General features: G+C 46.4%; 1 protein-coding gene and 1 pseudogene across 3 annotated transcripts in view; both read left to right on the top strand.

Annotated features, from left to right (window-relative positions):
* The first annotated feature begins 266 nt into the window (after positions 1-266).
* Positions 267-15,150, top strand: part of SNX27 (sorting nexin 27) — a 169,357-nt gene continuing 154,473 nt past the window's right edge. For 2 of the 3 annotated variants that reach the window (XM_085638952.1, XM_085638953.1), the window contains exon 1: positions 328-619. In XM_085638952.1, the coding sequence (XP_085495078.1) occupies positions 348-619 (272 nt within the window). In that variant the 5' untranslated portion in view covers positions 328-347. Of the gene's footprint in view, positions 620-15,150 lie in introns of all 3 variants that reach the window. The other variant, XM_085638951.1, reaches the window with a different exon arrangement.
* LOC146772624 (large ribosomal subunit protein eL38 pseudogene) lies at positions 1,815-2,072 on the top strand (annotated as a pseudogene).

Raw genomic sequence — 15,150 nt, 5'->3', positions numbered from 1 at the left:
CACAGGAAAGCACAGAGTAACATTCTCTGCCAGTACTACAGGAAGGCACTCGTGGGGACCACATGTCCCGCCATTCTGTGTCCATCACGAGTGTTTGAAGTGCAGTCTGCCCACTTCTCTTGGAATGCCTGGACAGTCATTCCAAACAATGTCAAGAACGTTACAAAGTTAAAAGACTTCGTATCCCGGCATCCCGTGCGCAGCAAGCACCTTGTAGTATATCGCAAGCTACTCAATAGGCTGTCGGGACATGTAGTTTCGAGCAAGTAACGAGCGATGGGACCACACGTCCCGGCAGCACCTGCGCCGCTCGTGCGTCCCGTGACGCCGCCGCCGCTCAAGTGAAGATGGCGGACGAGGAGGTGGAGGGTCCGCAGAGGAACGGGGAGGGCCCGCTGGTGCCCACGGGGGGAATGGGTGGCGGGGGCCCTCGCGTAGTCCGCATCCTAAAGTCGGACTCGGGTTACGGCTTCAATGTGCGCGGGCAGGTGAGCGAGGGCGGCCAGCTGCGGAGCATTGGAGGAGAGCTGTATGCGCCGCTCCAGCACGTCAGTGCCGTTCTGCCAGGGGGTGCTGCTGACCGCGCCGGTGTCCGACGAGGGGACCGGATCCTGGAGGTGTAAGTACCGGAGAGACCACAGGCTGCGCTTTTCACCGTGCCATGTTTCCCCCACCCGAGCACTGCTATGTTTTTCTGGTCAGGGGATAGGTTGGGAGAGTCTACTGCCCCCTCAGAGCAACCCCAACATTGCTATTGGCATGATATGCACCCTTCCCAAATTATAGGGAAAGAGCTTGCCTCTAGAGGTCCAAGTACCGGAGATAACCGTGTCTGTAGTTCATCCTTAAAGTCCCCCCCCAGGACTGTCTATTATTACTACACAGTAGAGCGGTAAGGGGAAGACCACTTCATCATAGTAGTTAGAGGAGGGGGGATCCTGGAGGAATAAGTCCTGAAACGACCTACCAAATGCTTTACATAGAATTCTAGAAGTGCAGGTTCTCGCTGTTTAGAGTGCCCGTTTGCTCCTGTAAAGTGCTGGTACTGTCCTATTAAATGTATTGCAGCATAAAAGAGAAGTGATTGTCCTCTCCCTTTCAACTTAAAGAAGTGCAGATACTCTGCACCTGCCCATTTAAACCAATTCACCGATCTACACTGTGCTCACTCCCACCTGCCAGCGCAAAATGAGTGTACTCGCAGGCTCGTGAAGCTGAGGTTCCAGTGGTTTGTGCCCTAGTTCTCGCCAACCTTCCTCTACTCATTCTCTTTGGTGGTACAGGAGTGGTATGTTTCCACAAGCCCTTCCTGTACTGTGGCCTCTTCAATAAATTAACACGCCAGCACCGAACTTCCCTTGTATTGTTGTGCCTCTAACCACTGCAGCTCTGACTCCTTGCATTTCAAGATATACGACAACCAAACCGAATTGGTAAGAGAGCACATAGCTCTTATGCCCTGTTTTTTTTTGGGCGGGTTAGTTAAGGTTGACAGTGTCAAATGGCACTGGCGTGTCAAGATAATTTAAGCTAGTGACTGTTGGCATCTGTAGCAAGCCAGAGGTGATCCAGAACAGTTACCTGGCCAGGTGCTGTTCCCAGTGCTTAATTTGTGAAACCACAAATGCCGGGAGGCCACTGCAACTTGCACCACCTATTGACCCTGACAGCATTCCCAGTGGCTGCACCAAAACAACCACTAACCATCCCATTCCTACAAGTGTTACACTTAGGATCATTCCAAGCCTCCAAAGCTATGAGAATGGCTTAAGCGGCAGATATTAGTCAATTTAATGTGTATTGAATCGCTTTTCCTCTCTGGATCGCTGGCAGTTCCCGGTCAGCGCTAACTTCCAGCCATGCCTCGCAAAATCGAAGAGATCAAAGACTTCCTCCTGACAGCCAGGAGAAAAGACGCTAAATCTGTGAAAATCAAGAAAAACAAGGACAATGTGAAGTTCAAGGTGCGCTGCAGCAAGTACTTGTACATACAGGTCATCACAGACAAGGAAAAGGCAGAGAAGCTGAAGCAGTCCTTTCCTCCCGGTTTGGCAGTAAAGTACTGGAAGTAATCCGGACCTGTTAAGAAATCCAGTTGTTAAAATAAACAACAAAATCCACACACAAAAAAGTGTATTTAAGCAATAAACAACTGTTGTGCTAAACTAGATCAACAGCATTGCCATGTAGTGCAATGTCATAAGTGATGTTTTTGTCAGTTGAGTGCTGGTGCCGCGCACTGGAAACCACCGGCTCAAATTAAGTAAAGACTGTCCCTGATAACTGTGCACATATGGAATGGCCACTCTGCAAAAACATTTTGCCACCGGGAGTGGAGAAATTGGCAAATGGCTTGGAGGCTTTTGTGGGTTCAGTTGACATATTCTGGTACAGCTTGCATGCTCTGGCAACCCAATGATTTTTTTTATATTTAAGGTGTATTTCTAGAGCACATGTTCACCCCTGAGTAGTCTCTTGGCGCTATTGACAGATAAAGTATTATTACTAAGTGAAGTGGTACCCGTTTTATCAACATTGGAAGCATGAAAGACTGTGTGACTCCGCCAGGATTTTAAACTGCGGCCATGAGTTCAAAAACAGATCCCTGCTAGGATGCTTTAGTCAACTGACCTGGCTTGGCTGTGTTGATGGCTTACACACAAAACTGAATTGTCTTTTGATGTTACTACGGAACAGGGGTTTTATGCTATCTTTCTCAGTGTTATGTGTTATTGACTTGAGACGTTGTCATTCTTGGGATACATACTTGTGACCAGGAGGTTGCACACAGAGTGATGCTGCAAGTAAGAAATCCAGTGCTCTTCCCATAGCGTACACTTCAACTTTAATCAGCCATAGAGGTGGTGAGCTGTGTGTGTATTTTTGAGTTGTATCTACTGTAGAAAGCATGACTATTCAGTAAAACTCGCACACTTGCCCAGGTGGTCACCCCCAAATTCCAGTCCGGTGAATTGATGGGACCACACTCCGGAAGCTTGATTTGCAGTCCTATTGTGTACTGTGATCCCAATCATGCCAGTCCCTATTGCTATACTCATTTTGCGTAGTCGAGGAGATGGCCTATTATTATCACGAGAGTAGATCTATCCTGTAAGTGAAAGTGTTACAGTTCTCCTACAAATGGGTAAAGAAAGGAATAACACATTTTTAAACAACCCTGCATCTATCCCAGGCTTCTCCAACAATTAGCTTGTGAGATACTTGTAGCTCTCCAGCTATTTACAAGTAGCTCTCTTGTGCAACCCAGCCTACTAAGTTTTAAGATTTTGATTGGTTGAATTAATGCCTACCAGCATTGAGTCTGTATTTGAGATGAAAAATTGTGTATTTTCAGAACACGTAAACTTTTTTTGTTTGTTTTTTTGAAGAAAAATGTCTAAAATTCCAAAATATAGCTAAAGCTGACATTTGAGTGCTAAATCATGTGGGGTTGGTGAAACTTATTACTAATATCACTACCTTTGTGCCAGGGGCATTTTAGCTACAGCTGGTATGTTTTACCCATGTAGAGAAATTCAAAATTGACTACAGCTTTTTTACCTGACAATTGGCAGCCCTGCCAAATGCATTGAGGTTATCACTGCTAGCAATCTTGCATATGGGGGCCACAGATGTAATCTTGTTGATGTGGGCACTATTACAGCAACAATAATAGAATCTCGGGATGATTTTCATTGAACATATGTAGCTCTTATTACAGAAACGGGTGGCAACCCTTGATCTAGCCCCACTGCAATCTGTGGTTGCTATTCTTATTCAGTGGAGTAATTACCACATTTTAAGAATTCCTGTATCTTTACCTCAATTTCTAACAACTCTCTTCTCACAACTGCACATTGGCCCCAAATGAGTGTGTGAGGGGTGTTCCATCCAGCAAGTGCACCTTCTAGTTAACCCTTCATCTCTTCTGAGAAGCTTGTATACATTTTGGAAGTCTTGTCTTGGTAGTCTTGCAGATGACAGTCTGTTTTGGTGGACACTGCCTGTTCTGGCCTGTGCCCTATTTTGTAATCATCCTCTCTGCTGAGGCGCATCTTGAACGGTGGACGTTGGTCCGTGGTCTTGCCGATTAGCTTGACTGAAGGAACCTTCAAGTTGGTGTTGCTCTACCATTTAGACTTCAACTAATGAGTAGATGTGTTCACCAAGTTCTTAATTTTGGGTGTCCACACCTTCCATTTACCTTCCAGTCCTTCTCCTCTTTCCCATGCAGTTTGTCAATGTTCCAGTCACTGTTCATGTTGTGGCCCTAGCAAAACTTAACAAGCATTGGCATAGCCAATAGGTCTCGCCTTTGGGACCTTATAAGTGTTTAGCCATGCAACAGTTGCATAACTAAACACTTATAAGGTCCCAAAAGCGAGACCTATTGGCTATGCCAATGCTTGTTTTAACTGCTGCAATTTATTGAAGCCTCACGGAGAACATCAAAGCGGCCGTGAAAGTAATAGCGGTAAAGCGCGATGCCCGCACACATGCACTGTAGGTCTAGGCTGGCCTGGTAGCACTTTTTGGAGCCCTCACAAAATGTCTCGCCTGACCCAGCGCATGCGCTGGGTCAGGCGAGACCTAAAAATGGATGGCACACTATAGCGCACATGGCGCATAACACCATACATGATTTTTAATGCCAAAAAGAATACTTTTCAGTTCACCACTTATGAACTCTTCACTGGTGTGCAGGGATTGATCCTTATAGCGGAACTCCTGTGGAACTGTATAAACATTGCAAAATAGTTGTTACACAGCTCAAAGCTTGCGTAAACTAATCTTGTCGTACCCAGACATGAATCAGAAAAGGAATTGTTTGGGGCAACAACTTAAATTCTGCACAACTAGTCCGCCTTCGGCGTGCATGTCCTGTCTCACCCCTCTGCCACTTGGGTGCAATAGACCACACTATCCACCTCCACTGTCTCAAGTATGTAGCACCAGGCCTGCAAATGCTACAAATCACTCACGTCTGAAAATAAACAAGCATTGGCATAGCCAATAGGTCTCGCTTTTGGCACCTATAAGTATTTAGTTATGCAGCATAATATCCTTGGTGCAACAACAACTGTTGCATGGCTAAACACTTATAAGGTCCCAAAGGCGACCTATTGGCTATGCCAATGCTTGTTATTTTTTGTTCTTGGGGGAAACCGGGCTAGTGCCAGGAGGGTCAAGGGTCAGTGCCAGGGAGGTGAGGAGTGAGTGCCAGGTAGATGAGATGTAAGAGTCAGGAGGGTCAAGGGTGAGTGCCAGGGAGGGGAAGGGTGAGTGCCAAGGGGGCGAGTAGTGAATGCCAGGAGGGTCGAGGGTGAGTGTCAGGGAGGTGACAGTTGAGTGTCACGGAGAGTCAATGCAGTGTGCCAGAGAGGGAGAAGGGTGAGTGCCAGGGGCGAGGAGTGACTGCCAGGCCAGAGGGGTGAATGGTGAGTGCCAGGGAGGTGAGGGGTGAGTGACAGACTGCAAACAGTAGTGAGCTGGGGTCTAGAAGGAGGTGCGGAGATAATCACCCGGTGTGTGCCAGGCTGAGACGCACCAGTGCCAGGCCAGACTTTGGTGGATGCAAGAACCTCTGACAGGCGGGTGCCAGGTCACTCGTAACCTTAGTACAGGAGTGGGCTGTGCAGGGCGGGTGCCAGACCAGCGTGTGGAGGTGGAAAGACAGAGCCAGACTACTGAACTCCAGGGGTGCTAAGGGCCGGAGCCAGGTCAGCAAAGGGAGGTGGCAGTGCCAAGCTGCTGAACGCCAATGCTTGCGAAGGGCTTGTGCCAGGGCAGTGGGGGGGGGGGGGGGCAGTGCCAGGCTCCTGAACGTCAGTGCCGGTGGCAGGGCAGCGAATAGTGCTGATCACATGGGTGACACTTTCCGACATGATTCGCTGTTCATACAAGTACTGACACCAGCTCTTTCTGTGGCCATCGGTTCCCCGCACCCTCCAGTAACACCCCCCCCACACATAGAGCCAAACTCACACAACGTGTGGCCCTGGCATTGTGTAACCTCGTGCTGGGAGCCTCAGATTACCCAAGGGCACACTAACCCCCAGAGACAGTCACATATGGTGAAAAGTGTGCAAGGTAACACGTGAAACTGGTGTGCCACTGGAGCGCACGCGCATGACTAGAAGTGCCTCGAGATGAGTGTGAGCAGTTAGTGGTGTGCACCAGAGAGGATCTCAAGTGTGCAACCATCTAAGTGTGTGTGAGCTGAAAGGTGTACCCCTAGGAGAGGCTGCACGGCACTTAATTGCTAACAGCAGCGCCCTGACACGAGTGTGCACCGCTAGGAACATGTGCAAGAAAACTCTGAACTGTGCGCCTGAGGCAGTGTGGTGTTATAGAAATGTATTACGCGCACGTATACCAAAAGTGTGGAAGGCTAGAAAAATGTGTATGAGATAAAGGCTAGAAACAAGGAGTCTCCAAGAGACACGTGTGTACGAGACATCTGCTTGTGAGATGAAATACAGAAAGAAGTACACCTCTGGCGAGAATCGGAAACAAATGCAGGACAAACCTACAACTAGCGGCACCGACAGGCAGGACGAGGGCTCGAAGGGGTTAATCACGAGATGCAGCAAACACTGCGAGCTTTCAGCATGAATGGGGTCAGGCGCTGGAAGTCTGTGGGGGGCGATTCAGGGTGTGAGGGTGGGGTGAGACACAGGAAGGGATTAAGAAAAGGGGAGATAGGCTGGGCAGGAATGATGCATAGTGACACTGCGTGGCTGGGCAGGAATGATGCATAGTGACACTGCATGGGTGGTGAAATAAGGGTAGGGTGAGGCGGGGGTGAGGTGATGCAGGGGTGTAAGATGCGATGGGAAGGAAGCGAAACTGAGGGGAGAGTGGTGGGTGAAAGCGTGCAGGTGCGTGACAGGTGAGGGTTAAGACTGTGAGGGTGAGATTAGAGGGGGCGATGTGAGGCTTGGAGGTATGACCGGGTAGGGTGAGACAGCTGGTGGGGTGAGGCAGAGGGTGAGTGACGGAGGAGTGGGAGATGTGAGGTCGAAGGGGCAGAGAGGCTGCGCACAGTGAGGATGTGAGGCTGGTGGAATGCAGGGAGGGAGTGTCAGGGTGGCAGATGGTTTGTGGTGATGCACGGGTGACACTTCGAGGGAGGGGCTGAGAGGAAGAGAGTGAGAGGAGGATGAGAAGAGACACCGCAGAGTGAAAGCAGTAGTGTAATGCAGGGGGTGGGGCTGTGAGGGTGCGTGGCTACGGAGGGGTGGGGGTGCGAGGGGTGGGACTGTGAGGGTTGAAGTGACGAGAACGAGTTTAAAGCAAGCATAAACAAGATGTGCGGCCGCGAGACGCGCTCTGTGGTGGGGGAGGAGCGGCCAGACTAAATGCTGCGGGGAGAGCTTTAACCCTTACACCGCGGCGGGAATTCCGCCGCGGTGCTGGGGGGTGCGGGGAGGCAGCGCGGTGGCGCTGTGCTCATGACGGAGCCGCTCCGTCATGAGCCACGGTTGGGCTGTGCTCATGACGGAACGGTTCCGTCATGACTCCGCCCATTTGCGTTGTCCCCCCGCACAGGCGGGGAAACAGCGCCGCGCGGCGCCAACGGGCGTGTCATGACGGAACCGTTCTGTCATGAGCACACGGCAACCGTGGCTCATGACGGAACGGTTCCGTCATGAGCAGGGAAGGGGTTAACAAGCTGGTAACCTCTGCAACCGGCTCACAACAGGCCGGCAACGCGTCCCTGGGGTGCAAATTAGAGGTACCGCAAGAATGAAGTCAGCCCTCTTACTTAATCTGCAGCCGAGACTGTAAAGTTGAGATCGCATGCCAGCAGCCAGAGACCGAGGCTCAAAAATATGAACGTGAGGTCAGAGGTCGGCGCCGGAGGAGCTGGTAAATGGCGACAGTTTGGGGTTTCAAAGCCTCCGGCAAGGTGCAGGTGTGCTGTAGGGACCAGGAATCCATGCTGAAGCTAGTCAGAAGCTTTAAAAACAAGCATTGGCATAGCCAATAGGTCTCGCCTTTGGGACCTCATAAGTGTTTAGCCATGCAACAGTTGCACAACTAAATACTTATAAGGTCCCAAAAGCGAGACCTATTGGCTATGCAAAGCGGCCATGCGGCCGCGAAAGTGAAAGTGATCGCGATCACAATCTAACATCAAAGCGGGCGCGAAAGTGAAAGTAATCGCGGTAAAGCGCAGCGCGCGCACCCGCGCACATGCACTGTAGCTCCAGGCTGGCCTGGTAGCACTTTTTGGAGCCCTCTCAATAAGTCTCGCCAGACCAGCGCATGCGCTGGGTCAGGCGAGACCTAACCAGCATTGGCCGCGCAGCTGTTTAAGTGACGAGAACAAGTTTAAAGCAAGCATAAACAAGACGCTCGGCCGCGAGACGCGCTCTGTGGTGGGGGAGGAGCATTGAAGCGCGCGCTTGGGAGAGCAAGCGAGAGGAAAACCAAATGGTGCCTGATCGCGTGCTGTAAGGGTGCCTGTGAGCGATGCGAGGAATGCGCGTTACTGTGCGCTAACCGCACGCTCTAGGCCACACAAAAAGCTGTGGTCGGCTTTTTAAAGTCTACTCATTAAATGTTTCGTCAGAACAGCACATGCGCTGGCTCAGTCGAAACCTAAAAATGGAGCTGGACACCTCACCTTCCCTCAAGGCCCTTCTCTCTTTCGAAGTCTGTGTTCAAACCAATTTTGGAACTCTCCAGATACCACAATTTCCACCTGCTTGCTGGCCACACAGAAATAAACAGACCTATGTGCGGCAGGAGGGAAATCCATTCTTGAGCTTATGTAACTGTTTAAAATATGTAGAATTGTAAATGGTCTAAAACAACCTAAAACTCACCTGCTCAAACGTGAGATACTTGTTCTAGGTCCATACTGCCCACTTAAAAAACCTTCCACTGCACGGTCTTTGAAGGCACAGCACCCATCAAAGCCAAGGCCAGGATCTGGACATATGTTGTGTAGAATACTGCCTAATCACTTAAATTGAAGCTGTTGAGAATTCTACTTTCTAGAAACTGGAATTACCCTAAAAATAAGACTTCATCCCTCCTAAAAGGCACCCCACGGCAGTGAGCACCATGGTTTCTTCATTTGAAATGAGAGTATTTTGAAAGGACGCACTGCTCTTAGCAGCATTTACAATGTTAATAAACAATTAGCACTTTAGATGGGAACATATAGACGAGTGTTTAAACATAAATATGAAAGTTCACAATTAACTTGCTCTTGCGCTGCAGCTTTGGGATAGCTATCTATACCAATGAAAGACGTCAGGCTACAAAACACAGAAATACAATTCTATTTTTGGGCGAAAGAAACATCAGTATTAAGTCTATAAAAAGTCTCAATTGGTTGTAGTCTCAAGAGATTTTGTAGTGCTGGAGTACAATAAGAGGCTATGCTGTACCTCCTCATATGTCCATTGAATCTGCCTAGCACGGAAAGTTGTGGTCCGCGTATTAATCTGGATGTCTATGTAAAATTCTTGAGTGGTACTAACCCTCCTATAATTGTCTTGTTTCACTTGAACACTTGGAAGTAGTTTGGTCTGTACAAATAAAATACATGCAACCGCTTGATTTCTACATTAATTTTTCCACTCTGCCCATCGCTCTGTTCTCCCACCTGCCCTCAAATCGACATACCTCTGCAAAACTACCTTCTGTTTATTTTCAACTTTCTATGTGGAAACCAGAAATGATGTCTTTCTTACTAAGTTGTTTCTTCTAGTAGACAAAATTGCTAATCATCCTGTCTTACTCATGCCGCCCCCAATATCGATAAGTTGCTTACTCTGCATCTCCTATTTTGGTCTATATTTTTGGTGTATTAGTTACCAATTCACTGGGTTCCATATTTTCTTCATAAGTTTTTATGTCTGCCGGAAGTAATCCTTGTTACCTCAATGGTTTCTGTAGAGTGGAGGTTAGTTGAAACAGACACAATACAAAAATAAGCATTTCTTTTCATTCACCACCTGACCTCTGGATGGGTGGTCTCGTTGTTCTTCTGTGTAGAGGAAAGGGCAGGCTTATGGGCCGGTAAGGGAGTTCTTAGCATGGGAAATGTGCTCTGTATATTGTATTCCTACTTTAGGCGAAGCCTAGCCCAATGCCAGGGCACCATTGATGTCTTGTATCACCATACATGGTGCTGGATCTGAGATTTTAGAAAATCCCCTGCATTAGTCGTTGTGTCCCTATAAAGTTTGTGTGTTGTCCGTACATCATTCAGAACCTACCCGCATAAAGCACTGTGAAAGCTTCCCCTCTTGCGATGGCCCCTTGCGCCCCGACGCCCTCTGAATCATGGACTTTTGTTTACAAACTGCATAAAGATGCTCGATGCATTTTTTTTTTTTTTTTTTTTTTTTTTTTTTTTTTTTTTTTTTCCCTTGTAACTGAGGAAAGCTTTTTATTGAACAGGAAAAAACGCAGGGTGCCGTTTACGTTCCTTTCCAGTGCAGGGAGCCTCCCTTTCGAAGCATCCACAGTGAAAGGTCAACTTCCTAACCAGCTATTTTAGTCTCTCTTCGCCCGAGTGTAGTCCTAGGCTGTGTTACATACTCTTGCATGTTGCTTTTTTTCGGAATGGGTTTTTGTTAGGAATAGAAGTGCTTCCGTTTTATTTTTTTGGCGCCTGTAATTACTAATCCCCTCACGAGGTCGGTTGTCTGATTTCATGCAGTGTTCTGGCTTTGTATATCAGGCTGACTCAAAATCACGTTTTCCTGAAGTCTCTCGAAACTGTTCATTTTGGCCACTTATCCTGGTCAATTAAGAGGCGCCTGCCTAGTTGTAATGCATGAACCCCTCGTGTCAGTGTCCCTGTTGTGTACTTCAGAGTTTAAAAATTAAAAAATAGTGCTTGAATTTTGGTTCTTAATTTAGCTGTTGTTCCCAGCTAAATTTAGGATTTCTCATGAGGGCACTGCAGCTGTGGTCGACAGGCCTGCAAATGGCAATTAGTTTATCTTGCAGGCTCAACGAAGGGGACAGTACTGAACTTTGGGTTCTTGATGTTTGAAAATGAAGCCTTTTTTTTAATGCCAAATTCTCCATAGACTGTAGATTCTTCACAATTTTTTGTCACGATATATACATATATACTATTCAATAAAACATCCATATAAAGGTGATTTGTGGGCAGGATCCTGCAGCTCCCCATATTCTTTTAAAAGTGTCACTTATACACACCATAGAAGGCAATCTCTATCAACCAAGCTGCCAGCTGGCGAGCAGAGTGACAATCGCATGCTTGGAGGCTTAAATTAGCTCTCACCCTTTGCTGCCAGAACTGTTGGCTCTAAGTGCTGTAGCCCGAGACTCGACGAATAGCTGTTCAGCTTCATCTTTGCTTTGGCCAACAAGGTTTGTGCTCGCTAGGCCGTCTGATCGCATCACACTGAAGTAGAGGCAGTTGAATGGCATACAGTGCATATTGCGTTAGGTGCATACTCTGTGGAGCGCAGCCAACACCATAGGTCCAGCCACCAGAGTTCTAGGCTTGTTCCTTGTCCTTCCTGGTTGTCAGAAGTGAGGGCCACCAGAACTGAAGATTTTCACGATAGTCCCATGATGCACGATCCCATTTCAAAGTACAGAAACGTTTAAGTAGTGATTATCCTGGATTCGATCTTGGTTGGCTGGTGATGAACATCCCTGCAGTAGTTATACAATGATCACATATTTTGTGGGAGGGGTGGGCCAGCTTGGTGATTATACAGTCAGGCTTCGAAGGGATTAAACTAAATATAATGAACCTGCAATGCAATTCTTTTCTGTCTTCTTTATAATAGAATGCTAAAAAGGTCTTACTGACACGACCTGGTTTGTGATTACCACCGCGTTGGAGCGTGGTATGTAGCAGCGGCCTTGGTTTCCTGCAGACGGATGTGCTTCCTGGTACTTGGACTATTTTTGTAGACTGTTCTTTCTTTAAGTGTCTGTATTTGGATTTTCACGGGCAGGTCCATGTTGTCATTGAAGTTGAGGCTCATTGCATTGGTGGGACTTTAAAAAAAAAAAAAAAAATATGGAGTGTGTTCTGGTAATGTGATCTGGGAGGGACTCCACATGGAATGACATAACCTGCCTAGTTGTAAAGCGCACGTTCACCCGTCGGTATCTTGGCGCTGAATAACAGATGTTTATTTTGGTTTGATTAGTGTCTAATTTACTGATCACATAAAATACAGTAAAGACCGGTGTTAATTTTAGATTACATGCCTGGATTGTTTATTAATATTTCTATTTTCTAAAATTCAAATGTCAATATTTCTTACCATTTAGAGAACATATTAAAGTATATAACTTGAAGACCTTAGGGATAGGGATGGAACATAATTACTTCCCTCAAGCCATAGCAGCCTTCGGGTAGAGTTGAATAGTTCTTATAGTGGCCTGCCTGTATCTTCTTCCTCCAGAAGACATCTAGTGACACTGAAAATTGTTCAAGACAGGCACTCGGAGCCTCAGCATAGACTTGTATAAACCCATCACACCAGTGCTTTCTATCACTGGAACTGAGGATCAGGTCAGAAGCTTCTGCATCCTTCACAGGGCATTTGGACTTGGGGCAGCCCGTAACGAGCAGCAAGGGCAGACGCACTCACACCCAGCACATAAACATGCATGCACCCATACAAGCATGCATGCTCAAACATTCATATGTGCGCGAACCCAACATTAAAAAAAATAAAATAAAACGCTTACTGGGCCCCATCTCGTGTGCTAGGAAGGAAGCCTCTGTGCTTTCTGAATGATTGGGACTGCTGCTTCCTCTCACTGGCTTACCTTCAGCCAATGAGTAGGCGACAGTCCCAGGCTCATCAGAGTGAGATGGGGTCTGTGAGTTCCTGACTGCACCCCACTCTGTGACTAGTGTCACTGTTGGTCAGTTGGTCCTGTGTACTTCAGGCCTAAAAACTGAAGCTCCTAGGCTGAAGTCTCTCAGTGACGCTCCCCCTAGTCATGAGGGGGTGGGGACTTTGCCGGGCTGAGAAGGTCACTGCAAGCATTTAGAGCATATATAGGGCATTGATGCCTGACCCAATCATAGTGTCCTTTAGTCAGCCTGACACACTCTTCATGCCTGCAAAAAAAGAGGGGGGGTGTAAGGAGAGTTTCTCCACCCTAAAAGGCGGGCATTGGTTCTGTAACTTGTCCCGCTTCATTTTAGATTGAGAATGTATCCCAGTGTTAAATATCTTAAGTACCATATTGTCTTCAGAACTATGCATGGATGGCTAAAGGCGTGTCTTAATGACACAATAATTGTAATTTTAGTTGCATTTATATAGTGCTTACTACACCCAATTAGATGTCGAAGCACTTTTTCGGTGAGTGGCAGGCTACTCTGGAACCCATAAAGGATTAGTGGTAAATTTATATATTAAATTAAGAAAGTAATTTGAGTGGTGGATATGTTGGTTATATGGATGGAGCAGGATAGTGGAGGGATTAAGAAGGGCTACCCCATATGTGGTGTTTAAGCGCTTTTTGGTGAGTTGCACGCTACTCTGGAACCAAAAACAGGATTAGTGGGAATTAGTATAGGGAAATATGTAATTAATCTGATTGGTGGACATGTTAGTCTGTTGTTTGGATTTATTGGAGGGATAAAAAAGGGAAGGGTCAAGAAATTAGTTTTTGGAGTTTATAGCCGTGGGAGTGAGTTTGGGATGAGAAAAGGAGAGGTGGAGGGGAGTTGGTATAGGGAAATATTAAATTAATTTGAGTGGTGGATGGTAGTCTATTATTTGGATTGAAAAGGAATAGTGGAGAGATAGAAGAGGGATGGAAGAGAGAAGGGTCTAGATTTTTTTTTTTTTTTTTTAGTTCATAGCAATAGGTGGGGGCTCGGAGTGGCAAGAGTCGGAGGTAAGGGTTTAGAAAGGCTAGTTTAGGAGATCTGAATAGTAAGAGGTGAGAGATGATGCAAGGAGGGGTAGAGGAGGAAAGAGTCTGGAAAGGGTTATTTTGGGGATCATAGTAGTGGTATGGGGTGAATGAGGATATATTGATAGAGGTATAGGGTAGTGCATTGGAAAGAGTAGTAGAAAGAGGTTTGAGGTGAGGCTATATTGAGAGCGGTAGAGGGTGAGAAATAAGGAAGTGCATTTGATATGCTGAATTAGAAGAAATTTTATAAATGTAGGTATACAAGTACATGGAAGGTGTGGGTGTATTATATAATGTATTCATAAGAAAGGTAGTATATGTATATTAAAGACTCATTAAATAAACTTGATAAATTAAAAAGGTTTTTGTTTTCCCAAGTTGTTTTGCATTCCTCAGAGGAAACAATAAGTTGTCAGATGGGCTGTTGGTTTATAGAAACAGATATCGCAGGCATGTCCCTTGTACAAATCCATGCTAAACCAACCAAAATTCAATTCCAAGAAGATGACTCCCCCAGTTTATACTTGTGCGTCCCTTGCATTTTTCCTGCCAGTGAGTGTCACTTGCTGAAATTTCCTGTGTAGTTAGTCTAAAATTCTCATATACCTTTTTATATGGCATGGAATTTAAGCTTCTTTTGTTCACGTGATTGGAAAAGGCTGAAAAGGAGCTTCTGGTTCGTTTAATTGCAACTTGATATAGGAGGTCTGCAAGACCATTATTGTTCTATGGCTGATTTTCAATGAGGAAACAACTCTTAGAAAAAAACAGCCCAAAAAGTTCGGGGTACTACGTGCTAGACGAAACAAGGACTTGGTACATTGCAAGTATGAGTAAAGATGCCCTTTAATGAGTTTGATATATTACTGGGATTTTGATTGGAATGCCAGTGACTGAAGGAATCCTAACTTCCCACATTATTACAGGTGTTGAATGCTGCCTGCTTCAACTGGCACAGTGAAGTTTTTGGTACAAATCTTCGTCGGTGCTCTGCCTAGTAGAGTAGGTGAGAATGCATTGAGGCCAGGCATGCTAAGCACTGTTATGATGCTTGTGGTCCTTCATAAGAAACTTGGAATTCAAGTGTTGGTCCCAAATGAGTTCTCCGTGTATTCTGGTAGTTGTAGTCTTTCACTTTACATTTTTTATTGAACTTAAAGCACAGTCATCATTACAATATCACAGTGCAGTCCAAGGTACATATAATACAGTCCATCAGCAGTGGTACCATTCATCTATTAAGGAATTAAA

The sequence above is a fragment of the Triturus cristatus genome, chromosome 12 (genome assembly GCF_964204655.1).
Source record: "Triturus cristatus chromosome 12, aTriCri1.1, whole genome shotgun sequence".
NCBI lineage: Eukaryota > Metazoa > Chordata > Amphibia > Caudata > Salamandridae > Triturus > Triturus cristatus.
The sequence above is the reverse complement of the archived record's forward strand: the minus strand, read 5'-3'. Positions and strand labels throughout refer to the sequence as shown.